The following is a 27,956-nucleotide window of genomic DNA, read 5'->3' as shown; positions in this document are numbered from 1 at the left end:
TATAACAAATATTTGAGTGTCCAAGCCTTGTGTTGTGTCATCGTGACCTCGATGGTTCGGACCATTTAACATAATGTTCATGCACACCATGAGTCACGGTAATGGGAATTTGCTTTCGGAGTGACTAGTGTCCACAGAATGTAATGCAATCCCTCTAACGTTACGTGTCTTAAACAAAAGCTCTGAATCATTAAAAAAAATATTGTACAATTCATGCCTTTGTCTTTTCACATTAGTAAATGGAAAGTCTTCAATCGTCACGAGGCACTGGAATAAATAAGATCAGACGACTTCTCCATCAGCCTCCTTTCAAGTGGCCACTGGACTGAGACATAAATGATCTTTTGTGAAGTGTGCTTTTGCCATTGTGCTGAATTTTTGATACGCTCAGCCAGGCCCTCAAATGATATACTTAAGTGTCCAGGGCCATACTTTTTCCCCATCTCGAAGCCAGCCAAGGAGCTTTACTGTGTTTGGAAGCTGTCCAGGCACCAGACAGAAGGAAGGCAATGTGATGGTATGTGTTTATAACACAGCCATTTCACTTTCACTCACTTGCGTTTAGGAATTGTCATATAGGTTAGGTTCCTGGTCCAGCATTCACCCTCCTTTAATTGTCTTCCTTTCTTTTTAATTTTTTTGCTGCGGCACTGTTTAATTTCCCTTAAAAGTTCCTTCATCACTCTCTTTGGGGCCTGTGTAAAATGGAAACACAGTTTTGTCTTCTGAACGGGACCTGTTCTACTGGTCTGTGAGTCTTTTTGCTGCCAGAAGACCAGACAGTAAAAGGTAACTGAATGGCAGTTGTAGTCACTACTATTTACAAGTAAATAAAACCTTACTATGCACAGTAAAATCCACACTTGCTTAAGTATCCACTTGGAGATAAAAGCACACTAGTCACGATGGACCTATAAAAAACAGATCTTACAAATAAAGCAGTTGTCTTGGTATTAAATGGGTTCTTCCTAACTTTATTGCTTACAGACCTCATACAACAGCGAGCATAGCCACAATTTCTGTACCGTGTCCGACTAAAACATTTTAAAATGGCATCTTTGGCAGGCTGTGTTGCTATTTCCACCACAGGTCATGTTGTCTTATCAGAGTGGACACAGTTGCACCACTTCCGCACTCTGACATGTGTGGCCCTGAATTATCTTGTCTCATCGTAGTACTTTCACTTGCAGAAGAAAAAAACTGATATGACACAAAAACAACAGCTGCTCCACTGACATTAACTTGATGCACTCATGGGAAATCCACTATATATACTGTAAGAAAACTCATGAATGAGCTTGAAGCATGGAAAAAACTTTCTTGTCACAGTCACTCTGTTTCCTAAATAGTTTGTCTTACTCTTGTTAAGCTAGTGGAGGACTTATTTGGTGTGAATTAAGCTGTTGCTCCAAAATCACCAGCAATAAGACGAATACAAATTATGTTAGTCCACCTTTAGCAGACACACACACACACACACACACAACAGACACTGATCCACAAGAGGTGTCTTTAACTAGACATTTACAGATAATACAGCGTCCAAAGTCAGTCTGTTTTCTTGACTTTTACAATGGAATTTCAACCCTCATGAACATTTTAGATGAAGACGTTGTTGTCATTTCGCCTGTGCAGTACACAGCCATCTGCCTGCTGCGGTCAGCATGATCTCCATCCGCTGTTGATGTTACACGATGTCAAGTGCTTTGTCTATCCGTAGTCAAACAGATATTTTACAAGGGAATTCTTCTACTGCACAGAAGGGAGGGGGGGGGGGGAGAGAAGTGACAGGCCCGTTCCCAGCAGGCTGTGTAGACTGTTCATTTGGAATCAACCAGAGCGTAAGCAAAGTTTGGGCTGGGGATTATCAGGCCTGCCTGTGGGACTGGACTGACAGGGGGTCTGCTAGCCCTTCACTAACCAACCATGGCTATGTTGCCCAGCAACAGCATACAGCCTGCTTGCTTGCATTGGTGTGTTGCTCTGTGGTGGCTCACAATTGGCCCTGAACTTCACCCACTTATGTCACTCAGGAAAGGTTGTGATGACTAGTAAAACGTAGCCTTGGCATTGTTCTGCTATCTTAAAGCCGTAGGAACGTATTATACCCGCAATGGGCTTATTAGATTGGATATTGTTTTCCAAAAAGTGGACATTTTGTCCCAATGGTAGCCCTAGAAGTCAAGGTCAGGGGGTCTCAAGAAACATCTGGATTCATCTATCCTAAAAGTCCATTGTTGACTTTGGAAACATCTGTTGACCTTTGCTGTGGAAGCTTAACTCAAGGGATTTTGACCATGTGACATAGTCTTCATCAGCGGATGGAGTTGACTCATTGGTTATGTATCTGTCGAGAAAAGATCTCACAAAAGTGTTTCAATGAATATAAAGTTCAAAAATCTGCTGTTTCATGACATCTGAGCAAATATGCCAATACAGTTGAAAGCTCCTGAACAAGCCAGCCAATGGACTGCCTCAAACCATAGCCTCACAAGGGTTAAGAAAACCAGATAAAGACATTGCCGCAGAGTCAGCTGACCCATATAGCTGCGTTTAATATATTTTTAGTCTCTCTCTCTCTCAGATGAACTCCCTCTGGATCATTATAGAGAATGGAATGCACTGTTGACTTTATCATACAGAGAGAGATCCCTACTTTGTGCCGCAATACTATAATTAAACTTGGACCATTGTCCTTTATGGAGGCAGTGGTGATTTCCTTGAAGCCCACACTTTTCCCAGGGGGCTGAATTCTGTCACTGCTCTGGTATTTGGGAACTGTATTAACCCAGATTGAGGTTCTTAGTCACTGGGTCATGGACAAGGAGATGGACCTCTGCCGGGAAGTGAGCATACTGTACATACATACAAAGCCTTGTGAGAACTGGCCTCCATACTGGATTTCTTTGTGACCCATCCTTCTTCTCTTCTCTTCTCTTCAATTACGGATTGTGGGTTTTTGTGCAGCCATTCCTGCATGCAGTCAGATCTTGGTCCATGGCCCCGGGGGTCAGTGAACTGCCGTCATGCTCCTCTCTGTTAGAGCCTGTGCCATCAGGAGTTCATTTCAGGCTCTGCAGTGCATTAGCCACTCAAATTCTGATACTCAAAGTGAGTAGTAGTTGAAATTGAAGATGACCTGGATGTTTAACACATGCTCTTCTTCGGATTTCTTAAGTAATACATATTTATGTATCCAGCTTTGGAGTCTTTGCAATAGTGCTGTGTAACGTTCCCATCTGTGAAAGTAAGTAATCCACCACTTAACATTAAACTGATTGCTGGCAAACTAGTTAATCTAGTTGTATAACACATATTGTCTGAAGCCCATAAACACAAGTGTTGAAAAGGAGCCTAGTTATTCATCTCTGTTTAGAGTATTTGTCTTTTTTTTTAGAGGACATACGTATGTATTTGCTACCTATCTTAAAAAGGTTTCCTGACATATTATGGCTTATGCAGCCTTTTAGTATGTGGATATGGGGATGATACATGTGAATTTGAGGAAGGCAATAAACAGCTGCCGGATGATTGGCTTTGGAAATGAAAGCTGACATGAGAGGCGACACAGCCCTGGCTTTGAGAATCATGCCTAGTCTCGTTCTCTTCACCTGGCAAGCATAGGCAGCACATACCTACCTGGCACCGCAGATAACATTAAGGCCGTAGCACTCATTTTCAGCTCTATACTCTGTTGATCTTATCTTGACGTTGTGGTTATGTGGGCTGATGGCAACGTCACCGGAATTTTTTGATGGATGGTGTGTCAAATGAACAGAAATTGATGGTAAAACGCAGACTCGCAAGTTCAGCGCCCTGCTTTGCATTACATAGGCCAACCACAGCTGCTTATTCTGATATTCTGCCATAACCTCCAGATGGATACTATAATATGAGACATCAGATAATGAAGATGTGTCCTTTCAGTCTTTATTTAGAGAGATATGGCAGTCCACTACTGTGAGCCAGAGTATACACATGGCTGCAGGACTGTTGAGCCTAGTTTACACCTTCTAATTTATGCCTAAAGTTTTTTGAAATGGCTGATAGTGTCTCTCTCCAGTTTGGGTAAGGGGTGTTGTAAAAGCAGTAAGCTTGGGTTGAATGTGAGCACTGTGAGCAGGTGAGGTCTACTGGTTCTAGACTTTCTCACTCACTTTCTCATTCTTAATCATTCAAGAGCCTTTGTCTGGCCAAGGGCTGAGACGGTTGAAACACGAGAGTCTGGGACACATGTTTTCTTTTATGATGGATTCTGTGTGATTTGGCTTTAAGTCTTCGTTCCCTTTTTTCTGTCACCCGGTTTTTTAGTGTGTAAATGTATGATTGTCTTTGCATGCCTCTTATGTATATGCTGTTGTGTAAGCGTCTGCAGAGATGGTTGTTTTGTGTGTGTGTGTGTGTGTGTGTGTGTGTGTGTGTGTGTGTCTGTGTGTGTCTGTGTGTGTGTGTGTGTGTGTGTGTGTGTGTGTGTGTGTGTGTGTGTGTGTGTGTGTGTGTGTGTGTGTGTGTGTGTGTGTGTGTGTGTGTGTGTGTGTGTGTGTGTGTGTGTGTGTGTGTGTGTGTGTGTGTGTGTGTGTGTGTGTGTGTGTGTGTGTGTGTGTTTGTCCGTGTAAGACAGGCAGCTGCAGGGCGAGTTTTGAAGTTTGATTGATTATTATATCAGACGTGATTATTGTTTCTGGGTGGTGGGAAAGAATAGCCAGCGGTGCAGCCTGCCAGAGGGCTGTATCCCTTACTGTATCACTGGGCTTTCCTCCAGCCATGCTGTAATGCTTTGGCAACCCGATACTGTTGCCATAATGCTCTCTCACAATATTATTTTGTCACTTTGTTGTGTGCTCAGTCATGATCAAGGGGCCTTCGTACAGTGAAAATCACATACTTAGACAGTAAACCTCCTGTATCCGTATATATCTGTGATGCTGTAGTTGTATATTAATGCCGAAAGGAAGCCACTTGCTAGGGAGTCATGTTCAAACACCTACAAGTGGCTCAAACTCCCACAAATGTTGCACGGGGGTTCCTGTATCTGTTGGTGGTCTGCGCTTAACTCAGAAATATATTCTCGCCTTATAAATATTTACAGGTGTGTATGATGTGCTGCCTTCTAAGGCAGGGAGACACTACTGTATTCCCACTCAGTCACAAGAGTGATTCCTCAGTCTGTATTGGTGCTTTAACTCTTAATGTTGGACCATTTGGAGCGGTTGACAGCGACAGGAAGGAGTTTGGAATAGCTACAGAGAGAGAAAGCAAAGTGACAGCTCTCTCTCTCTTGTCCCCTCCCTCTGCAGCCACCACACTTTCATCACGCAGCAATAAAAGATAATAGGCATATTGCACTGCCTCTCTTGTCTCTCTCTCTCTCTCTCTCTCTCTCTCTCTGTTTTCTCAGTCTCTGTCTTTTTTTTCCACTTGCTCCTACTTGCTTTGCATGTTTCATTTGGGTTCAGCTCCCTCGCTGGTACAAGCCGAAGTATTTACAGGGTAAATATTGGCAGTGAGAGTCTATACTGATGTCCAACTGCTGTGCCGGAAAAGGTGACAGAATCATTCCTCAGGACTCTCACTCCTTTTTTCTTCTCCTCCCCCTGTTTTCTCAGCCCTCTGTTCTTGTTCCTCGTCTCTTTTGGATTTGTCGGCATTTGTTTATTTTCCTAGATGGTGCTGACCAGAGTGTCTCCTTTTTGTGTTTTTCAGGCATACAATAATTTACAATGGCTGACCGCTTTGACTGTGCCAACTGCAAGGAGTCCTTGTATGGCCGCAAGTACATCCAGTCAGATGACAGTCCCTACTGCATCCCCTGTTACGACAGCCGCTTCTCCAACACGTGTGATGAGTGTAAAGAGCTGATCGGCCATGACGCCAGGGTAAGGCATTCATTTTGACATGATCAGACATGCAATCAGCTATCTGCTGCACATCAGTAACAAGTGGAGTACACACAGAAGTTCAATTGTAGCATAATACTTTTTTTAAATTTGATTTAAGAAAAACAAATGTTCCTAACGGCTATTGTTTTCTTTAATGGTTGCAGTAGAATGAATGACCCATTTAACTTTAACTTTAATATTTCCACACTGTGAGCAACATACTGTATTAACATTTTAAAGATTAGACATCTCATCAAACATATGCCCTAATTAGCTTTAAGATATTTCTGCCATTTTTTTTGCCATGGTATTGGATCGCTAACCCAGAAGTTATGTCATGGTAATGATGCATAATTCATGCTAAATGAGGCGTGTTCTATATATTTTTCATGGCAAGACATAGTGAAGGCTAATTTAACATGCAATTATATAACATAAGCCAAGGGGCTAATTTTGTCTACGATTGTAAAAATGAGGGAATGTCTCACACTTTAGCACAATCAAGTTCAAATTAAATTTTCCCTTAATGGAAAACACTCACATGAAGTGGATCAGTTATGACTGACATACGCTACAGTGCTAAGTAGTTTGCATAGCTAAGAAGGCCAATGAGTTATCAACACGCTCTTGGGCATTTGACGATAAAGAAAACCAGCATTTTCTTGGCTCAGCGCCTCACAATCAATTCAGAATCCTTGATGGACCCTTTTTAAACAGAAGTATGCCCATAAGTACAGTACTATGTGTACATGTACACCGAGTAAACGAATAGTCCTTACTGCCGGTGCAGACCTTTTATTGCTCTGTTTGACCAAGACCAATCCACCTCTCTCCTAAGGCTTTTTTGGCCTTTGTTGTTGTTTGGTCTTTCAATCTTTTCCCTATTTACCTTCCTAAAATTATTACAATTCTGGAACTGTAAAACATGAAAATACATTTGGAAGAGACCTGTAATGATTCAAGGGGATTCCATTAATGTGATGCGTTTATGAGATGACCTCCAAGTCCTTTTTTCTGTCTCTTCCTGTTATGCTGCTATAGGAGCTCTTCTATGAGGACCGGCATTACCACGAGCACTGCTTCCGCTGTTTCCGCTGTGACCGCTCGCTGGCAGACGAGCCCTTCACCAGCCAGGACGAGGCCCTGCTCTGCAACGACTGCTACTGTAACGAGTTCTCCTCCAAGTGTGTAGCCTGCGACAAGATCGTCATGCCAGGTAAAGCCCAATAAGGCAGCAGCCCAGGATTTTAGTGTTGAGATTTAAAGCAGAAGTAAGCGATATTTTCTTGTTAATAAACATGTGAAATCATTTTATATTCATACAGCAATCACTTCAACAGTATGCGCAGTTCATAACACAAGTCTCCCAGTCATTCAGCTTTGCAGTAACTACCAGATCCCGTATCCAGTATCAGTTTTTATCCAATCAGGAAAAAGAGTGCATGTTCATGTGGTGGTGACGAAGGGACGAGGGAGGGGACTGCTAACTGCAGTCACTGACAGGAATTTAGCTAAAAGGACCATATCACGTACTTCTCCTTTAAGGCTTCTTTTCATTTGTACTTTGTGATTGACTACTTTCCCAAACAATGTTATGTTATTTGTGCGTAGAATATTCTCACGGTAGAGGTTAGACAGGGAGGATTCCGGCTAAACTGTCACCTTTTGGAACCAAAAACTTCTATTTAATTTGAAAATCCAGGATGAGGTAGTTGATTAAAATATCTAAATACTAGACGGATTGACTTTTTTTTTTAAATATCTTGCACATAATGTATTTGACAGTACCTTATATTACTGCACTTCACTCACCCACTAAGCATAGGTCAGCTTGCCACCATATTTGACTTTCCATGTAGTATACAAATTCAAATCTCAGACTAGATAGGCAAATGACTTTGGAAAAATGATTAGCTGGCAAACTCGAGGAAGCAGGGACAAATGAGTAGTATACCGTAACAGATTGAGCAGACATTGAAAGAAAAGTGGTTTCAGTAAGAAAAAAAAGACAAAGTCGAGGTTCCATGATTGAGCTGCAGCCAGCACTGAATGTGACAGAGTAATTGCCAGTCTGCTTGACTTGTTGCCTGTAAGCCATATCCCCAGGGCTGTGTGAGCCGCCAGCAGGCTGATTATATGAAAAGATAAGCAAGTTAATTATTAAAGCGCCCCTGTAGCATCCAACACTGCCCTCATGAAGCCACAAATTGTTTCAGGAAGAGTACGCCATGTAGGTAATCTCACTTTTTTTTTAGAAAGATCACACATATTCTTTACAATGTTTAGTCTACGTCACACTCTAGTGTGTAGATTCTCCCTGAGAAGAACTAATCATTATAGAGAAAGAGATCAGATCGAGGAAACCTTGACCAGGGAAACTCTGGAGACTTCAGTCCTGCAAACTCTTAAAGATCGCTGTGTCATCCAAACATTTGATTTGTTTGCAATTCTGAATATTCCCTATGCATCAAAAGAACAGTCATTCTAAAAAATATGTCGGCCCTTATACACAAACACACACACGTACCTTTGTTTGACAACTATGCTGGGCTGGAGCTGGGTTTGTTTCACTGAGAAAAGGACAGAATAATCCTTATACCAACGCCATGCAAATGTTTTTTCTCATAAGGTGATTTGGTTAAAAACTGCCCCCATGCCAAAAATGGTCACACAGGAAGTTGTGTTTTTGTGCTTATCCTGCTTTGTCCCTCAGTTTATTCTGTCAGGAAATCCTCTGACACAGACTGCATGTTTTATTTGAGCTTAATCTCCAAGATTGTAACAATTTATTTGGAAGAATAAATACATACAAGAACTTTAAACTTGTTGGAATGCTTGTAAAACTGCCCGCAAAGATGATGTGTACTGTATTTAGCTTTTTTGCCTTTTTTCAGTATTTGTCAAATACTCAAACCTCACTGTTAATATCATCCTCATTGAGCCACTGTAATTCACTTAAGGTCATAATCAGTAATGTTTTTGCGGGATATTCTTGCAGTTTTTTGTTGTTGTTAGAGAGCCCCACAGCACAGAGCCTAAAGCAGTGAAACGTTATCTTTTTGCAGACAGCAGTACAAAATGTCGGCCCCACACAAACCACTGCGTCACCATCCAATAAACCAATCAGTATGATATAAAACTCAACAGCCAAGGGATAGAAAATGGATTGGTTGGGGAAATGGCTTTATCCCTTTCTGTTGAGCCTGCTGCCAGTTTCCAGCAGTAAGGAAAGAAATGTTGGGCCTGTGGCATAATGATTTAAAATAGAATAAATCTCAGTGAAACAAAATGAGTTGTGCATGCATCCGTGCACTTCAAGTGTGTTTTTTCATAGTTTAATAAAATTGCCACTAAGAAATAGCAAAATGACCGTAAGAATCCTATGAAGTACGGCCAACAATTCATTCTAAGTGAAAGAAGTTAAGTCTCTCTGTCCCTTGTCATTCTTTCCGTCCTTCTTTTTCCTTTCTCATGTCTGCCTCCTGTCATCCCTGTTTTCTCTCTCTGCTAGGTACGAGGAAGTTGGAATACGGAGGCTCCACATGGCACGAGGGCTGCTTCATCTGTCACAGCTGCGAACAGCCCATTGGCTCAAAGTCCTTCATCCCAGATAAAGATGAACACTACTGTGTGCAGTGTTACGAGGACAAGTTTGCCCCACGCTGCACGCGCTGTAAAAAGGTCAGCGAAGTTATCAATTCCCCGTCACAGATGCACTTCCATGGGGAATACTCAAAGAAACCATCCAAACGCATGGGTGACTTGAATTGGATTTAAGGTGGAGTCAGCTATTCTGGAGCATGCTTGTGGTCAATTGATTTTTTGTTGTCAAAATCAGTGAATATCTCATCAAGATCCCCTATCTGTCCGTGTATTGTATGTGCACTGAAGAAAAATACACTGTTAAAACAGAGCTAAGGCTCTGTGAACTGGCATGTTGCTAGCTATGGTGGGCCCCCTTTGTTTTCATACGCTTTATTTACATACCCGTTTACAGAGCCTAGGCTGTGTATTAACACCTGATTTATTTTCAGCACACACAGTGTATCGGATTGTGAGGGGATATTCACTGATTTTGTCAACAAGCATTCTCCAGAATCGCTGACTCAACCTTGAATAGGTTTGCAGTGAAGTAAGTAAGTAATATACACTGATCCCCACATCAACCTTTGATCTGGCTCATTTCAGACCTTGTCGAAAGGTGGCGTGACCTATCGGGACGAGCCGTGGCATAAGGAGTGTTTTGTGTGCACCAGCTGTAAGACACAGCTGGCAGGTCAACACTTCACCTCCCGAGACGACAACCCTTACTGCCTCAAGTGCTTTGGCAGCCTGTACTCCAAGAAGTGCGAAGCCTGTGACAAACCAATCACAGGTAAGGTTACATCACTATGTTCAACACACAATGATCATTGATTTGTGCTATCCCAGGGGTTTGATTTGGGATGAGGCTTAAACTCTAAAAATGCTGTTAATACTTTAAAAATAGATTGACTTTAAGATTGGCAGCCAGTTCCAGCATTTTATATTATGTGCCACATGGTTGAATTATTTTAAACTTTTCAAGATTCAAGAAATTCACAAAATGTTGCTTTTCAGCAAAGACATGATTAAAGGATAATACACATTTTTATTTCAGGAAGCAAAAGCTTTATTGGGAATATCTTAGATTAGCATTTTACTGTGAGTGATTGAGTCCATTAAGAACACACTATTTTATCCCAAATTTAAACAATGTTAGTTATATCACATTAGAGATGACTGTAGTTCTGTTCTTCCATGTGCTTGGGAAAATGTGATGTCACATACATAATATGCACCAGTCGGGACTTATGAAATTTGAGTCAGATTCTGATGACTGTGGTGGGGTTGTTTGGTCACTGTCAATCAAATCTGATCAGTCACATGCTCACATCACTGAGTTTGTAGTAGATTCACTGTGTTTTGAGTAAGAAACTCATATCATACTAATATATAATACTAGTACTACTATGTCTTTTTAACTTGGATTTAACTTAACTGAAGTGGACACAGTATTTGCAACTTCAGTAATGTTGAATTCAAAGTCAGCTAAAGTCTAAAGTTTGACAAAAAAGCCTAAGGTGTGTCTCAATGTTCCTGTCGTAGGTTTCGGAGGGGGAAAGTACATTTCGTTCGAGGATCGCCAGTGGCATCAGACGTGCTTCTCGTGTACCCAGTGCTCTGTTTCACTGGTGGGCGCCGGCTTTTTCCCCAACGATGACAGGATCTTGTGCCGCGACTGCAACAGCAACAGCAACAGCAACCTATAGAGCATGCACTCATTTACCATATTCTCGCCCTTCCCTTGTCTTACCTTTCGCCTTCGTCACAGCATTTCAAGAATGGTAACACAGGCTAACCAATGCTGCCTCTCAAGTTGTTTTTCTATAAAGAGATCGGTTCCTCTTGGCCCCCTGTCTGGGTCTGATTTTCATCCAGGAGAAACTGTGCACAATCCTGTTTTAATGCTGCATTGGTTGAACCACCACAAAGATTTGTTCTTTAACCAAAAAATGTTATTATATTGTGAAACAAAATTATTAGAGTGCCTTAAGAATATTATCATCAATATGTATGTACTATTGAACCAAAGAAAAACGCAAAATGCTAGTCAAAATGCTAGTCACTTTGCAAAAGATCCCTTATGATTTTTTTTTATAAAGAAAAAAAAGAAAGTAAAGGTAAAGGTAAAGGTCAGGCTATAAAGAGAAGACATACTGTATATAGAACACTGATAAAGTACAGCATGTCCACCTTACAGTCTGTATTTCATTACGTATGGTGGAGGTACTGTCTTAATGCTTATAACTGCAGTTTTAAGCATTTTCAATTAAAATATGTCAGAAATTTAGAAACTAAGAACATTTAGAAAAATATGCTGATTTAGCTTTCAGTGAGGTAGTCAATTTATGGTAGTTATGATCAATAATATCATGGTTAGATATTCTCTACCATATTACAGTATGTCTCTTCCCGCTACCATGTTATGTGCACATAATAACGCAATAAAAAAACACAGACCACCTTTTTTGTAATATAACTGCTTTTGTTGAACTTGCAATGACGCTTATTTTTTACGCAAAGCTTCTTTTAATTTTTTCTTTTTCATTTGTTTTAATTAATCCCTTTTTTACCACCATTGCTCAAAGAGCCAGCATTGTATAACCCATGAAGCTGAAATGAAAAGCAATGCCATTCCTGTGTTGCAGGAGTATGCATGTCTTTGCCTTAATAATTATGTTGTGGCTGTTAACGCTGATAGTGTTTTGTTTTTCATTGTAAGTTTGTAACATGTTTGTGAAAAATTATATAAAAAAAAATGCTATATTTCATTATTTCAGCTTTGATGCTGGTGAGTCAGAGTTGGCAAATACATACACATTCTAAGGTGTAACATACGCCAGAAGATAAGTTTTATTTGGGATGTCTTTATCAAATAAATTTACACTGACCGATCATTGCTGGTTTGAGCATTTTTTACTCTGTGTGCATTTGTGGTTTTAGTTAAAAATACCTATTAGTGGTTAATGAGGTCATATTTTCTGTGGACTGCAGTGTTTACTGTCTAAGCCAGAGAAAAAAAAGCCTTGTGGTGTGTTTTAAAAGTCTTTCTAGGAAAGATCCTTGTGTGTGAGTGAGTGCACGGGGGAAGGGAATGAATGTGTGCGAAAGTATTAGAGAGAGAAACCATGCATGTGTAATAAAAGGAGTAAAACGAGTTTGATTGTGTCTGTAGGTTGAAGAAATGTGTGTGCGTGAGAGAGAGAGAGTAAAGGGGAGAGTGAGCGCACAAATGTGTGTGTGTGTATATATGTTTATATATATATAAAAACTTTTGTTTATGCTGAGTCGTCTGTTTCATCGCCTTGAAGAAGCACACGTACACAGGCTGCCAAATTCACTCTCCTGTCGGCACTGGTAAAATGTCCTCCTCCCTGCCTCCGTTTGAGATTTTTTCACCAAAAAAGGAAATGGAAAACTCGTAGGCTGCATGGGGGAGGAGGGTGACTGGTGGTGGAAGTGGGAGAGAGAGAAGAGTGTGGGAGAGAGAGAAAGGAGAGCGAAAGAGAGAGAGGGAGGATGTTCACATCTGGAGTTGCTCCATGGCACTTTCACTGGGGGGTCAGCTCCACACACGGCCCCCTTTGGATTTATTGGAAGGAGGAGGCGGGGAGAGGTGACGGCTAGCGGGAAGGGTCAGAGGAAGAGCTGTGGAGATGTTAACTGTATCATGGTATACCAAGCACTCTATGGGCTGGTTCAACTTAAACAGCCGCTTTCAGTGAGTGGGGAAACATGGCCCCTTCATTTGTTTCAAAACTCACTCTCTCACACAATTTATTATCTCTGTCACCCAGAATCAAGTTTACCCAACACAGAGTTTCCTGACAAACAGGACACGTCTGAGAACGTATGGCCTTTCACTTGGGTTGAAATGTGCAAACAGCTGCGTTGCTTGCTTCTCACACCCCCTCACAAGAGGTTGGTCACCTCTTCAAAAAACTTCAAAAAAAGACATAAGGGCTCCCAATGTTGCTACTGGGCCTATCATTTCACTAAAACATCAACTCTTGATGCAAAAATCCAACAGTGGGATTTGTATTACTAGTAGACTGGACACCATCTGACATGTTCTGTCTGCCAGTAATGTCATTTACAATTATGCAGTGTTGCCTGGTGCAGCTTTTTAAAGAAATGTTAACACTGCTTAGAGAAGAAAATAACATTTATGCCTGCCATGAACAATACAGTATAAGTGAATGAACAACTTTCACTTTAAATATCAGATTGAAATCAAAGATTTTCTCTGATCTTTTCACTACAGCGTGCATCACCAGGCCTTTTTAAATACAGATTACAGTTGTAGAACGTCAATAACAGCGTGAATCAGCGCTCGTGAAAAGCTACTTGTAAGGTAGCAAAGTACCCAAAAGTCAGATGAGGAGTGTGGCGGATGCTTATGTTCATACAGGCTCAGATCCCCAAAGGTTTATAAGAAAGTTGGCTCAATAAAAACAGCAGCGAGGGATGATTAGCAGAGAACCCCGTCCACATTGTTTCCAGATGTCTGCTGTGCCCTGTGTTCACCCAGCCGGATCTCTTTTCAGCCTCACATCAGAATCACTTATCACACACTTTAAACCGGAGAGTAAATCCTCAGGATCCATGGTAAAGTGAATGGGATGAAATGCTATTACTGTCCTTTCAGTGCAGTCATTTTACCCATCTCGTTAAGATATTCTCCTGGGGCCGTATTCACAACACATTTTATCTTAGCACTAAGAGTACTCCTAGGGAGCACTAAAAGTTCTTAGTTAGGAGTAATTTCTTAAAACCTATTCACAAAGCTGATAAGACCAACTTTTACTAAGGAATGGGAGGGACTCCTAAGCTAAGACTAGAGGGTGTGGTTGACCCTGTTGCTATGGATGACGTCATGTTCATACCTTCAATGCCCACAGTAATTGGCTGAGAGGGAATGAGAGCTAAGAGTGAATTTATGATAGAAACACTGTGGAGATATCCATATCGTGTCGCTGTATTAAAGTAGAGAGTTTTTCCATACAATTAATGACAAGTGACACTGATTTAACATGAAACCAAGATACTGCAGGGTTTCCCACACATTCGTTCACAATTAGCCTAAAATAGCGCCACATAGGTCTATTCATTTTACATTTTACAATGATTTGAATCGGAAAAAATATTCTCATTGAACAGCTGCACGCCATGCACTCTCACTGTATTTCTCTCAACGGCGACTATGCAGCAATAGTCAGACAGCGACAAACCAGGAAATTCACCATTTAGAAACAACAGCCGGCAAAATCGTAAAGTGCATTCGGAAGGAAAAAGGCGAGACGCGCAACTATACAGACAGCGGACCTGTGGAACGGTGGAGATGGTGCGAAGCGCCACCATGAGCGCCACACATAGGCCTACTCTAGTAGGAAATTAAACCCAAACGTGACACCAACAGTAACTTTCAGTGTATCGTAAACCCAAAGTAACTGCAGGAAAAGGAACTTAATAAATATTTTTTATATAAATATAATATATATATAAATGTGTCTATACTTTCTAAATATAGCTTTACTAAGATCATTAAACCCTTACAGCTATTAAAGGTACCTTTTATAAAGCTCACTAGCATTACATCTCTCCAAAACACCATCAAATGGTTGTCTGTGATTTACTCTTAGTGACTTAGGAGTCCTCTCGAGGACTCCTAGCTTTTCATAGATTTAGGGGCTAGTTTTAGTGCTAAAATGCTTTGTGAATTACACTTATTTTAAAAAGTTAGGAGTCCTAAAATTAGGAGTGAAACGCCCCTTATTTTTGAGAGTTACTCCTAAATCAGCACGTTAGGACCTACTCTTAGCCTTAAAATGTTTTGTGAATACGGCCCCTGATCTGGAGACGGAAAATAAGTCAATTCTTGTTTGAAACGATCTATTTATAGCCATTCATTGAAAGATTACATAACAAATGAGGTCAGTGTTTGATTATGCTTTTATATGTACATGTTTAAATTAAATTAAATTAAGTAGATTTAGAGTTGTAACTGGTGTAAGTGTTTATTTGACAAAGGCCTTGAATCTGTTACATGAACACTTTTGAAAATCTAATTTCAGAAAGCTTTCAAATGGAGCCTAATTGAACGGAGTAAACGCTTAAAAGACGAAACAAGAATGAATAAATTACTGCACTCTCCTGTTTTTCATTTGCCAAACTTCAAGACGTAATCAGAGAACCTTGATGAAGCTTGTTCCAGCAGCGGTGAGTGTTGCTGCAACCTGAGGTCACGTCCTGTTTGATGTCTAGACAAGCACACAGTAGCATGAGTCAGTTTTACGCTGTTACAGTTCACATTATTAAGCCTGCCCCGTATCCAAAGTACCTCAGGGGACACAACTCATCAATTCCATTTTAACAGGATGACGGGATAGACAATCATTAAGAACAATACTTTGCATTCCTTGTGAATGAAAACATTCAGGACTTTAGATATTGTTCATTCCAACATTTATTCAGAACATTTTTTTTAATGACGCACCTGGTGGGAGCAATAATGCTGATTACAAATTGGGAAACACCAGTGGTGAGTGATATGGGGTCTCTGTGTGTGTGTGTGTGTGTGTGTGTGTGTGTGTGAGAGAGGTGTTTACTGATAAGGTTTTGACAGTGGTATCAAAACCTTGCTGTGAAGAAAGAATATCTGTAAACAATTAATGTTTTCAGTTGCTCCTATCCTAGATGTTGTTTTGGTTTTGACAGAGAAGGTTGAGCAGCTTTTTGAATTTACTCCAATGGGCACCCCCTCAGTAGCCTGGTGCTACCAGACCATCGTACTTAATTTCATTTGTACAGAAGACTACTGAAGGGAAAATGAAATTTGGGCGGAAGTAGGTGGGCGGGCAGAGCCAGGCTACCACCTCAGACTGTGTTGTGCCATTCTGACTGTTGACACACATATTTAATGGCAGAATAAAGTCTAAGGCATGTTGACTCAATCAGTCAGCTCCGAAATCCCTCATCATCAATATGTCATTTTTTTTACACAAACAATAGGGGAGACCGGGTATGAAAGTAACACTTTTTTCCAGAGCACTTAAACTACCATTTCTTTTAAAGCTACAGTTCTGAATTTTTTAGGCAAAGTACCCATATTTGTCTACTACAAGTGGCAACCATGTGGGAGATTTACCAGCTTTTTTCCTCTTCCCTAGCTGACTTCAGGCCTTTTTGGTTACTCAGGTAGTAAGGTCCATGTAAATTAGACTATCTTTCCATGCAGATGCCGAGTAAGCATTCCTAAGAAGAACTTCACTTGTCTTTCTGACTCATCATCAATAAGTGAGCTGCATCAGGTAGAGTTTCCTATAATCTCCTCCCATCTAGCCACACAGAGCTCCAGTGTAACTGGAAGTGAGAGAGTCTACAGTCCAGTTATCAGCAGTGACGCAACACTGGCTGAACAGTAAGCAGTGAATAACCAGACACATCGCCAAGGTTTTTGGCGATGTGTCACTTGAGTCACTGCTCAAGTGGTGGGTGCAATTTAAAAACCAGGATCATTGTAGAGAGAGACGATTGTGGTCATTTAGTGTCTCTCCCTGTGTAATGGCTTTACCTGATTTATCCCACAATCTAATATCGTCTTAGGAATTTCATTTATCGGAAAACTAAAGAAGAAAGCTTTTTCACCACATGAAGTATGATTATCATAGAAAGTCATTTTGTGACGATAAGGGCCGAGAGCTATGAATTTATTCAACAAGCAACAGAGGCAACCTAGAGGCGGTAGCTAGCCCAAAGTGTTTAAACATCAGCTCATGTTCATTTATCGGCAGCAAACAATATATTTAGTGTTTACGGTATTCACTCTAGGAGACTAAAGAGACAGGCTATGAGTTTTGGCCGGGAAACTTACATTGATTATTTTCCATATTGGAGCATGGAGGCCGCCATAGATGTCAAAAGAGAGAAAGTTAAACCCCTGGCCATAGATTTCCATGGATTCTTCCTGCTCTCCCCTTTCCTGTGTCATTACTCAGTTTAGCGTTAGGTGTTCGCTTGACAAAATGCACTGGTCCACCGCAGTCGTGTCTGTAATACGTAACCTCAGCAGACGTGGGTTAACCCCAAATGAATGAGAGATTATGCTCTCAATGGCAGTTCAGCATACCTCAGTGACTTTTTAACTGCATGCTTGCTACCGGAGACGCTGGGGGATGAGGTGATATATAGTCAGACTAAGGTTGAATTATACACAGCATCAGTCAGTTTAAAGCTTAAATCAAATACTCGTTTCCACACGAAGGTATGGCAAACAATGAGTTGTAAACACACATATTGACATGTTCGCTGATAGATGATGCACTACTGCTCACTTGCAGACATTTTACAGTTTCACACTATATTACCAAAGTTTAAAACACCTCACATGTAAAGAGCTTACATACACCGTCAATACTGTACATACCTCTGTGATATCTGAAAGTTATTTGTTCCCATTTTCGGTAAAATATCAAACAAACACAACATATAGACCATTGGTTGAACTATATCTCTATCAGCTGTGGCTCTCTAGTGTCATTGACTCAAGAATACACTGTTCATTGTTTGTACAAAATCCACACAACTGTACTTGTATACGAGGACTTAGCCATGCAGATGGGAGCTGATTTTTAACTACTTGTGTCAGTGTGTCCACTTGGGTTAACGTTCCTGACCATTTCCCTTTGAAATGTTTTGGTAAAAATGTATTGTATCCCTATTGTGTATATGTCATTGTCGTATGTGGTTTTATTGTAAAAATAATTACTGTGTCGCTTGTTGAACCCATGTAGTACACATGAAGTCGAGCAGCTGTCGTGGCTCACTGCGTAGAGGCCTAGTATACAATGTGGATGGAGGAGGAAATAAACAACATACATCTGTGTCCCAAGCTGACACCCATGGGGCTAGTGCTTGTTGAGGAGCCTGCCTCTGTGGCTTGGCCTGAGCTCTCACCCGCTCCATTCACTCCCATCTGAGGTCAAGAAGTTGTGCTTGCATGTGGGAAGTTCTTCTACTGTCTTGAAATGAGCGCTCCCAGCAGGAAAACAAGGCTTTGTTTTTACACAGTTCAGGGTCGGATGTGTACACTTTTTTCATCAGATCTCAGTCAAAAACCCTAACTGATGATGACAGCTGCATACCTGACACCTTAGCTATAGTCATTGACCACATAGCCTACATATCCTGTATATGCCAATAAACATCACAACTATTACAAGAAAAGTTTATTAAAAAATCATGTAATTCTGACAAATGTAGTGTTCAATAGACCATGCCAATATGTGCATTGGACTTTGTACAGCCACATTCAAACCGTGTTAGGAGTAACAGTTTTCTGCTGCCATTTTCCCTTCCCCATACATTTTTACACTTTTAAAGGTTTGATGTGGTTTGGGAACTAAAACAGTGTATTAATGTGGGAGCGTAGGAATGTAAAGCTGAGAACACACCGGGCGCGTTGGCGCTTTGGGCCAAAGCGACCAACGCGCCCGATCTGGCGCGTGGTCATTTTGTGTCAAAAAATGGTCCAACGCGCCCAAAAGCAACGCGCCTACGTCATGGCCTACGTAGATGAGCCCGCACGAAACTTATTTCCCCCCGCTTTTTCTATTGCTGATCAACCATGGCTGAGATAATCCCCATCGCTGCGCTCTATCTTTTGTGGGAGTCCGAGGAACGGAGCTACGCAGCTAGTCTCCCCCGATATATTTATTCCCCTAATCAACCATGGCTGCGATCAGATCCGACCCGACACAACAGCGTTCATGTCCACACAAAAACAACACCTACACGGCCAACAATTGTGCCAAAAAACATATAAACAGCAAGTGAACGGAACAAATAGCCTTAAAACAGCATTGCAGATTCACGCCACTCGGAAATGAACACAAACAGCAAGGCAGCACCATACCAAACACATTTACAGCAGCATTGTGCACAGGGCAGTAGAAAATAAAGGCAAGTAGCCTACATTACCTGGCTGTGACGGGACCGTGGCTGGCGTAGATAGCCTATAGGGCAGGCATAAACACCGGTGCTTCGCTGTACTCGTTGTGAAAGTTCCCCGGATTTAGCCGTTGTGTTTGGGTTCATTATATGGAGGTGGTGGCCGCACACAGCCGGGTGAGTTAGCTAACGCTATCCGACCGGTGCTAACTTGGTTTATCGGCTTAAGCACAGCCACACATATTCACTGAATTAACCAGGAAGCCCATTCTCCTGGCTCACTTTCCCCACCCGAGCGGCTTCATATCACCAGCCAGCCGCATTAACTCCACGGTGTTTATACAGTCTCGCACACACAGCGGTGATTATTTGCTCCTGGTTCACTTTCCCCACGTCTTGTAACCCCGAGCGGCTTCATACAGCACCAGGCAGCCAGCCGTAAATACATTTCCTACTCGGTGTTTGCCTCTGTGTTGTCACGGTCTCGCACACACAGCGGTGATTATTTGCGCCTCCATTTTGTCTCAGATTTTTCTGTCCTCCGGCTCTCTGCCAGTGACGTAGGGTCAAGCTCACCGCTGATTGGCCAACGCGGCTAAACGTCACGCGCCGGAGCGTTGAAAGTTCAATATTTTCATCTTTTTTTTGAAGCTTTGCCGGCGCGGTGACGCTTTTTGACGCTTTGCCGGCGCGGTGACGCTTTGGCAACGCGCCCAAAGTGCCCAAAGCAACGCTTTGCCGCGGCCAACGGATCCTCGCGCCCCAACCAATGGTTCCCTATGCAAAAATAGGATTTTTTAACGCGCCCACCACACCCAACGCGCCCGGTGTGTTCTCACCTTAATAAATTCTTAAAAACTCAATTAAGACTGGAACATCTTCGGGACACACGAATATCTGTCAAATCTATTGTCGGACTGTGGCTTGGCCCTTCTTGGTAATTCCTCTGGCATGAATTTCTAATTCCTGAAATGCACAGCATGCATTATAAAGCTTTTTCTTTTGTTCCTAAACAGGAAAACTATTTTTGTCAGCAGATTATTATCATCATGATATTTTTCAGAGTTTATTATTTTGTCTTTCATTTGTTTTTTAGGTTACATTTTGCAGGTGAAAATTAAACTTTTTATTTCAAAATGGGTTCGCAAAAGGCACGTGGATTGGGCCTGGTGATTTAAGTGTAAAAGATAAGATAGCAGTTTGCTCTGAATGCATGACTATCTCAAAATAATATCCCCACAGTTGCATTGCTTTCTATCTTGGAGCAGCCCATGAATACAGTCATCTACTGTTGGCAGCTGGGCAGCTCTACTGGAACAGTTGTTTTGAGATGAGATGTTTGGAATACAGGTTTAAGGAGTGGATTGACCATGATAGACTTTAATTCAAAATGTCAAGAGGTTGTTTCTGAAAAAAAAAGCAGTGACACTCTCCAAGTCTTTGTGAAGAAGCAATCTGATTTCTTTTTCGGTTAAAAAGGAGAGTTTGTGTTGGACTTTGATGAAACGAAAAGCGAGCATATTCAGGCCGTACATCTAGTGATTATACATTTGATACCAGTCATTTGAAAGGATTTACATTGGCAGGCACATTTTCGAGATGATGCATGATATGTCACAAGGTCAGTTTATGGATTTTGTAAATATTCTGAAATAGAAGGAGCTAGAAAAATATATTTCCTATTTTTCATCTTCAGAATTTTCAACAATTTTGTGTTTTAAAAAAAATGCTTGCTTGACAAGAAGTACTTTTCTCACAAGCTCATATTGCTTTAAAACAACCCCACAGAACTTTGAAATCCATGTCTACAAGTAATGGCCAGGTCAGAAAATTAAATTCACAAATCTATCATCAGAATTTCAATGAGATCACCATCATCCCTAAGGCAATGGTCACAGATGGAAAAACTTGTCGGCGTAAACGTAGCTTTTTGTGACTGAGCTTTAGTTTGCGTCTGTTTGTTTGAAACACAGGAAAAGAGAACATTTGATCCTTTAAAATATACAAACAGATAATAGTAATAAAGGTAGGAGTCACTTCTTAATTACAATGATGACTGAAACAACAAAGATAGTTATGATTGAATTCCCTTTTATATTGTTTTTCTCTGTTCTTTTCTTCTGGATTTGTGCCTCTATTTCCCTTTACAAGCTCCTTAGAAAAGCCCCTGAGAAAGAAAATACTTCTTTATGTGAATTATTTGGATTGCCAAATTGTGCACGCCACTATGATATCTGAATGTCTAATTAGTAGGATGATAACTGTTTATGTGTTCATGGCCCCCTCTAGTGGTTATTTCTTCAACTGCAATTCCATAGTACAATATGTGCACCAACAGCTGACCATCAATATGTATATAATATATTACTGTATAAATAACATTTAAATCAGTACAACAAATGTTGCCTTGCCCCAACCTTACCTCTACCTCCACACTCTGAAAAAACTATCGTTGACCCTTATCCCAAAGTAATACTAGCCTGACACCGCCCACCTACCTACTTCCGCTCAATTTTCATTTCCCTTCAGTAGTCTTCTGTACAAGTGAAATGAAGTACAATGGTCTGGTAAGACCAGGCTAAAGTAATACTGTTGTATCATAAAATCTGAATATGAGAGTGAGACGAGTAATGGTTGGGGTGTAGAAAAAGTTTTGTTTTGATTAAATTATCTTATACATCATGTAGGCTATTGTGTTAAACCATGTATACCATTTTCTATCAAGATCAATAAAAATGTGTGTACAACCTTAAAAAACAGTCAGGATAATGTGTAGGCCTATGTGACCTGAACTGAATACGGCCGATGGTGTTAACTGTTCAGCCCTTTAGCTTGAAAATGAATGTGTGTGTATTACTGCCTTTAAGCTAGGCTAATTTGCACGTGCAGCTGCGTTTTGTGCCTTGTTAATGGTCGTGGCAGTGTGTTAGCTACAGGCAATGTTAGAACATGGTTAAACTAATTGACAGATGTGTGTAGAAATAAGATAAAGGGTTGACAAATGCCTTTTAATGAGGTTCATGTTTAAACCTGCAGTGTGTAGAATTTTGGGTTTTATTTCCTAGCAGATTTTGTAGAAAGTAATTATAATATCCACAAGTAGGCCTACATTTAATTTAGTGCATAATAGCTGAGAACATTTCTAGAATTATAATTTTTTCCCTTAGAAAGGGTCTCATTTCTGCATATTTTGGACCAAGGCCTAGTGCCGCCATCTTGAAAGTGTCATAGTTGGAATGTCATCAGGTGCATTGTTTAACATTTAGAATTGTTCTTGTCCTTGAAGGCCACTGTAGCTTCTGTTATTATTCAAAAGGGTTGGGGTTACCCAGGGAGTGTTGCATTCTAGAACTTTGTAGAACTTTCTTGATGATGTCATATTACACACTGCACCTTTAAAAACACAAGTAAAAGGCTACATTTAATTATGTTTGCAGCTATTGCAAAGTGTGTTATGTGTGTACTTTTAAAAGATTATTATTTAAAGGTGCTGGAAGCGGAATGGTTCTTTTAGCTAACTTCCTGTCAGTTACTGCAGTTAGCAGTCCCCCTCGCTCGTCCCTACTCCCTACGTCACCACATTAATGCACTGAGGTCTTCAAGCAGCAAGTTATCTAGCATCATCTCAGATCCATAAGTGTGATAAAACATGATAAAAACCATCAAAACAGACATTGGGAAGGATTTTTACCTGCTCCACCATTGTAGGCGCATATTGGCTGTGTTCGGAAAGCCATACTAGCGTTCTACATACTCACCATACTGCATAGGCTACTGTCTACTCAAAGATCGATTGTGTATGCGAGGTGGGTCGAAACGTTTTCAGTTGAAGTATACTCCATGGACATATAAAGAAGGTATACTCAAGCGATGAAGAATTTCTTCTTCTTCTTATAAGATTCAGGCAGTTTAGACGCTTTAGCGCCGTAGGCTATAACCGCCCTCTACAGGTAAGATATTGAACTAGATTTTTACAGTCCTGTTTTCATCATCTGTGTTTTAGATCTCTTGTTTTATAATTAGGCTATGTTTGAGGCGGAGGATCCCTCCGACGCTCTCTGTCCGGCTCATCAGACAGCTGAGTTGAGCTGGACGAGCTGCGGTGTGCGGGACAGCGATCTGTTCTGATCTCTCTACACTATCAGACTCACATCACTCATTTCACTTAGTAACTCTAATGTTAGGTATTTATCTTCATCTATTTTAAGAGTTTATGAATGACTGCACGTAGGCCTACAGTTGTCAGATCGCAGACCCCAAACTATGTCGTTGCCTAGCAACTTGCTCGAAAATATTTAATTTTCCTGGGAGAATTGACCGAGTGCATTGTGGGGCGGTTGAGTAGGAAAAGTATACAATCATAGACATTATAAAGGATAGACGCCGCGTTGGCCGCTACTGCCTATCCTTTATAATGTCTAGTATGTATACAATCGTCAATCGATTCATCCCCAAAATCTTCCCGGAAGTTAGTAGGCCTACTCATCCGGGAATTTCTCGCATAGCCTACCCAAACTCGCATACCCAACCGTCACATACTCAAATTGAAGTCAAAATGAGTAGCCTATGAGTTGGACGTTAGTATGGCTTTCTGAACACAGAGGCTGTGTTCGGATTAATACAATTTTTAATCTCTCAAATTGTGGTAGGGTAGGCTTGTGGGGGTTGGAGGTCTCATAAATCTAACAGTGTAGCCTATTAAGCTACAATCAATCCACTTACCAATCGAATGTGAATTTAGAAGCTTAGTAACCTGATACAAACTTAGAAATAGACATTTAGCATAGATACCTGAGTCACCAGAGGCCTGTTTCAGGTAGCTGGTTTTGAGGCAACCCAGAGTTTGTTCGCTCTGAGTTAGTGGAAACTCTGGGTTTTCGGTTTCAGGTAGCAGGTTCAGCGCAACCGAGAGTCTGTTACTGCGGCAACATACGCCATGGGTCTAACCTGCTCGGGAGGTGGTTAGACCTACCCTGAGTTTGTTTTCACTTTACGCTGCAGCTCCGACTGAAGAAAGAGTGTCACTGTCACACGCGTCCCTGTACAGTTTGAAGCAAAATCACTCCATAGAAATCTCCATCGGGATGTTTTTTATCATTTCCTGTAACCGAAAACCCAGAGTTACTCATCAACCCTGCGCTCTGAGTTGACCAACTCAGAGCGCAGGATTAAAACCAGTAGCCTATGTAAAACCAGCTACCTGAAATAGGCCCCAGAAGGTTACATTGGCATGCCAGAGACACCCAGCCTGTGACAGGATGATAGCTTTCCTGTGCATGGTATGTAATAATACAAAAGGTCTAAAGTTATAATGCCGCCTGATTTAATACACTAACACTAACGTCTGGTGAAATTCACCCGAAAAACATGTTACCCTGTATCACTAATGTTGTGTGAAAATCACTTGAGCAGGATGACGTCATTGAGCAGCTTGAAGGTACTGAAGGACCCAGGCAACTCAGACAGCACAATTAAAATCATGAAAATACAATCAGGTGGGTGAGATTCACCCGAGGTTAGTGTTCTAGGGTTAATATAACTGCATGCATTTAAAAGATTGTTTTTTTTTCACCGATGTAGTGCTGATTTATTCCAAAAGGGGGCGGTACATATCAAGTATCCTTCTACAATTCTGCAAGCTTCTTATGAACTTTTCCTCTCCTGTATCGTGGCTTTCTGACCTTTTCCTCTGCCCTCAAACACATTAGGGTTAAATTAAGCTTTTTAAATAGCAGCTAAACCGAGCATGCTAGTTCTCCCATACAAACCCCAGCTTTTTCACCTAAGCTTATTCTAGATACAATTATTTGAAACATTACTGTTTCGCCCTAGGACATCCTTCTTTTCCCTGCAAACAGACCTTACTGATAGCCATCTCTTACGGACACTTGAATATCTGCCACTGTCATTGAACCAGTTTGCCAAATTTATTCTCACCCTGATACCCTGATGCCTGTGTTGCGTTGTTGTGATTCGATTTGAGATGATTCCCATTCAAATTGACTCATGTCTTTTAACTATCATCAGATGTAGATTTATCTCTCACAAAAGACTGTTGGCTTCCCCAAAACATAAAATAGTTTCGTTATTTTTTGATTTAGCGGCTCCTAGCTTTTATAGATTTCTGCTGCTGGTCAAACATGCGAGGCTGTCAGTGTTGATGTGCAATTCGTTGGAATATTTTTGAATCGAAGACGACATTTTTTCTTTGTAGATTTCCAGATTCAGCCTCTCAGATCTTGAGCCATATTAGTGAGAGAGAATGGTTATATGGAGCCTTAAGAGATGGAAATTATCATGGATGAGTGGGATTGCTGACAGCACATCTCCAAAGGCTAATCTTTAAAGAGCTGGAAGCCACTTTACTGGGAGGGAAGAGTCCAGTAGATGCTGCTGGCAGGCCGCTGGTGACTCAGTTGGAGATTCCAGTGGCCTCGTTTACCCCGGACCTCTTATTCACCCGGCTGATGACAGAACATCTTTAGAAGATTTCTGCAAGATTTATGTCGCGGACGCCGTGTATTATAATGGAACTGAAAGACATGACTGAGGAAATGTTGTTTAGTTTTCGCAGGCATTTTGAGTAAGACATCGCTGAAATAATAAATAATAGCAATTGTCATAGTTTAAAGGGCCAGGTCACCAAAAAAAAAGAACAGTTTTTCATTCATACTTAGAAGGGTAGTTACCTATGTTTTAGAATATAGTGTCACAGCACAGGTCAAAGGAGGTGAAGGGGATTAATATTTATTATAATTAAAATAATTCATATCTATGGTCCTCATAGCATTGAACAATTACATTCACAGACCTCGCTGTGGACGGTTTTCCTTGTTTCGCTACATTTATAAAGAAATAGCTCCTGAGGAATAATTTAGAGTCTGTGTCACATCACTTCTGGAAAAACAATGGTGCAGCTTAACGTTTAATTTCACCGTAAAGCATCAGCGTTGTTTTTTTGTTGTTGGTACGATCGTATTTGGTTATACAGTATATATGTCAGTGTTTCTTCCATGTTTACTGTTTAAAAGCATCAATGGTACTAACAAACTCTACACTAGAGCATAAAGGTTTTCTGAGCTTTATATGTATTTGTAGATGTTGTAGGCCTACACTTACACTTTCATACAGATCGTATGAAAAAACGTGAGCCAGCTCCATCCGCTGATTGGGATAAGGGATGCAGATGTAAACCCTAAAAAGAAAGGCAATTATAATTGAACCTTTGATTTTTTTTCTTTCTTTGGTCTCAGACAGCATTGGAAAACATGAAAAACAAAGATTTAGTAGTGGTTTAATGGTAATCCTTGTAGTTAAGAGCAGTCAGTGAATTTGAGAGTGATGTCAGGCTCTGATGTTGGATTTTGGTATAGTGTGGTGGTACCCTTTTGTTTACACATGGATCAGGAATTGTGCGTTTACGTCAAGCAGACATGGACTTGGTGTTCTCTACTGACGTGATGCGCTCCCTGGGGTCCGGCTTAAAGGCCAAACTAAAGTAATGACATCATTCAGTGTTATTGATCTTGGCAAATCAAGGGCACCCATATACTCCAAAGATTTACCATTAATTTCTCTTGGAAAACATGGGACTGGGGAACAAGAGAGTAAAAAAAAGAGGGAGAGAAAGAGAGAGTGGGAGGTGAGGGAGAGCTCCGTCCAATGGAGCCAGGGTAAGAATTTATGGTCAGGAAGAGCGATGAATGTGTAATTTACGGTGCATACTCTACCATTCCCCCTGCCCTCCCTTTTGGTAATGAGAAACGGCTGTTTTGTTGTAGGGCCAAGGCATGGTATACCCCCTCCATTCTGGCTATGACACACCATTAGTTTTTATTTCTGTCTCTGCTTTTACGACCCCTGCCCAGGCGCCAGCATTTGGCCGTTGATCGGGTCCATCACACCATCTAAGCTCTTCCACCTCCCAAGATGGCTTCCTGCAGGGCCGAGGAAGGCCATACCATAACTACTGAGGGCTGTGGACAGGGGGAACGATAGCATCAAGCAGATTTCTTTCTCATTCTTTGAGGCTTTGACTGAGTTCAGTTCAGAGAACAGGAGATGGATATACTTAGTAGTATAAACTTTCCATGAAGGCAGGTCTGCTGTGAATACAATTGACGAAACAGTCCTGACTGTTCAAGACTGACCTCACTTGCCATGCGTTTGCTTAGTCTGTTCTATGAATAGATCGTTACCGTGATTGTTTTGTCAAAAACAAATTGACGACCAAATGATCCCCATAAAGAACAATTCCTCTTAAATGCAACTGGGGTCTTAATTCATTGTTTTGGCCATTATTCTTAATGGTTATGTAATTGTACTATTGTTTAAGTAATTGCTGACTTCTGAGAACATGGCGACATCGTTATAATGAAATCTGACTGGGAAAAAACAGTCCCACCACAGACAATCAGGCTGTAAACAAGTTTATCTACATGATCTAAACCACTTTATTTGGAAGTAAAACCGCAAGTGAGAGCACCTAAAATGTTGCTCTTTGTACAGGAAAGCAGATTAGATACGGCAGGAAAAAGTTAAATTTTT

The 27,956-nt window shown here is 41.0% G+C and overlaps 1 protein-coding gene across 2 annotated transcripts in view; it reads left to right on the top strand.

The window, feature by feature from the left end:
- The window catches only part of fhl3a (four and a half LIM domains 3a), a 28,556-nt gene extending 16,198 nt beyond the window's left edge, over positions 1–12,358 (top strand). The window contains exons 1-6 of one of the 2 annotated variants that reach the window (XM_080039758.1): positions 5,424–5,544; positions 5,704–5,876; positions 6,921–7,095; positions 9,391–9,560; positions 10,068–10,254; positions 11,007–12,358. In XM_080039758.1, the coding sequence (XP_079895884.1) occupies positions 5,721–5,876; positions 6,921–7,095; positions 9,391–9,560; positions 10,068–10,254; positions 11,007–11,170 (852 nt within the window). In that variant the 5' untranslated portion in view covers positions 5,424–5,544; positions 5,704–5,720 and the 3' untranslated portion in view covers positions 11,171–12,358. Of the gene's footprint in view, positions 1–5,423; positions 5,545–5,703; positions 5,877–6,920; positions 7,096–9,390; positions 9,561–10,067; positions 10,255–11,006 lie in introns of those variants that run through there. The other variant, XM_080039757.1, reaches the window with a different exon arrangement.
- The last annotated feature ends 15,598 nt before the right edge of the window (positions 12,359–27,956 follow it).

This window comes from Ammodytes marinus (assembly GCF_949987685.1).
Source record: "Ammodytes marinus genome assembly, chromosome: 13".
NCBI lineage: Eukaryota > Metazoa > Chordata > Actinopteri > Uranoscopiformes > Ammodytidae > Ammodytes > Ammodytes marinus.
Note: the sequence above shows the minus strand (reverse complement) of the source record. Positions and strands in the feature narration are given on the sequence as shown.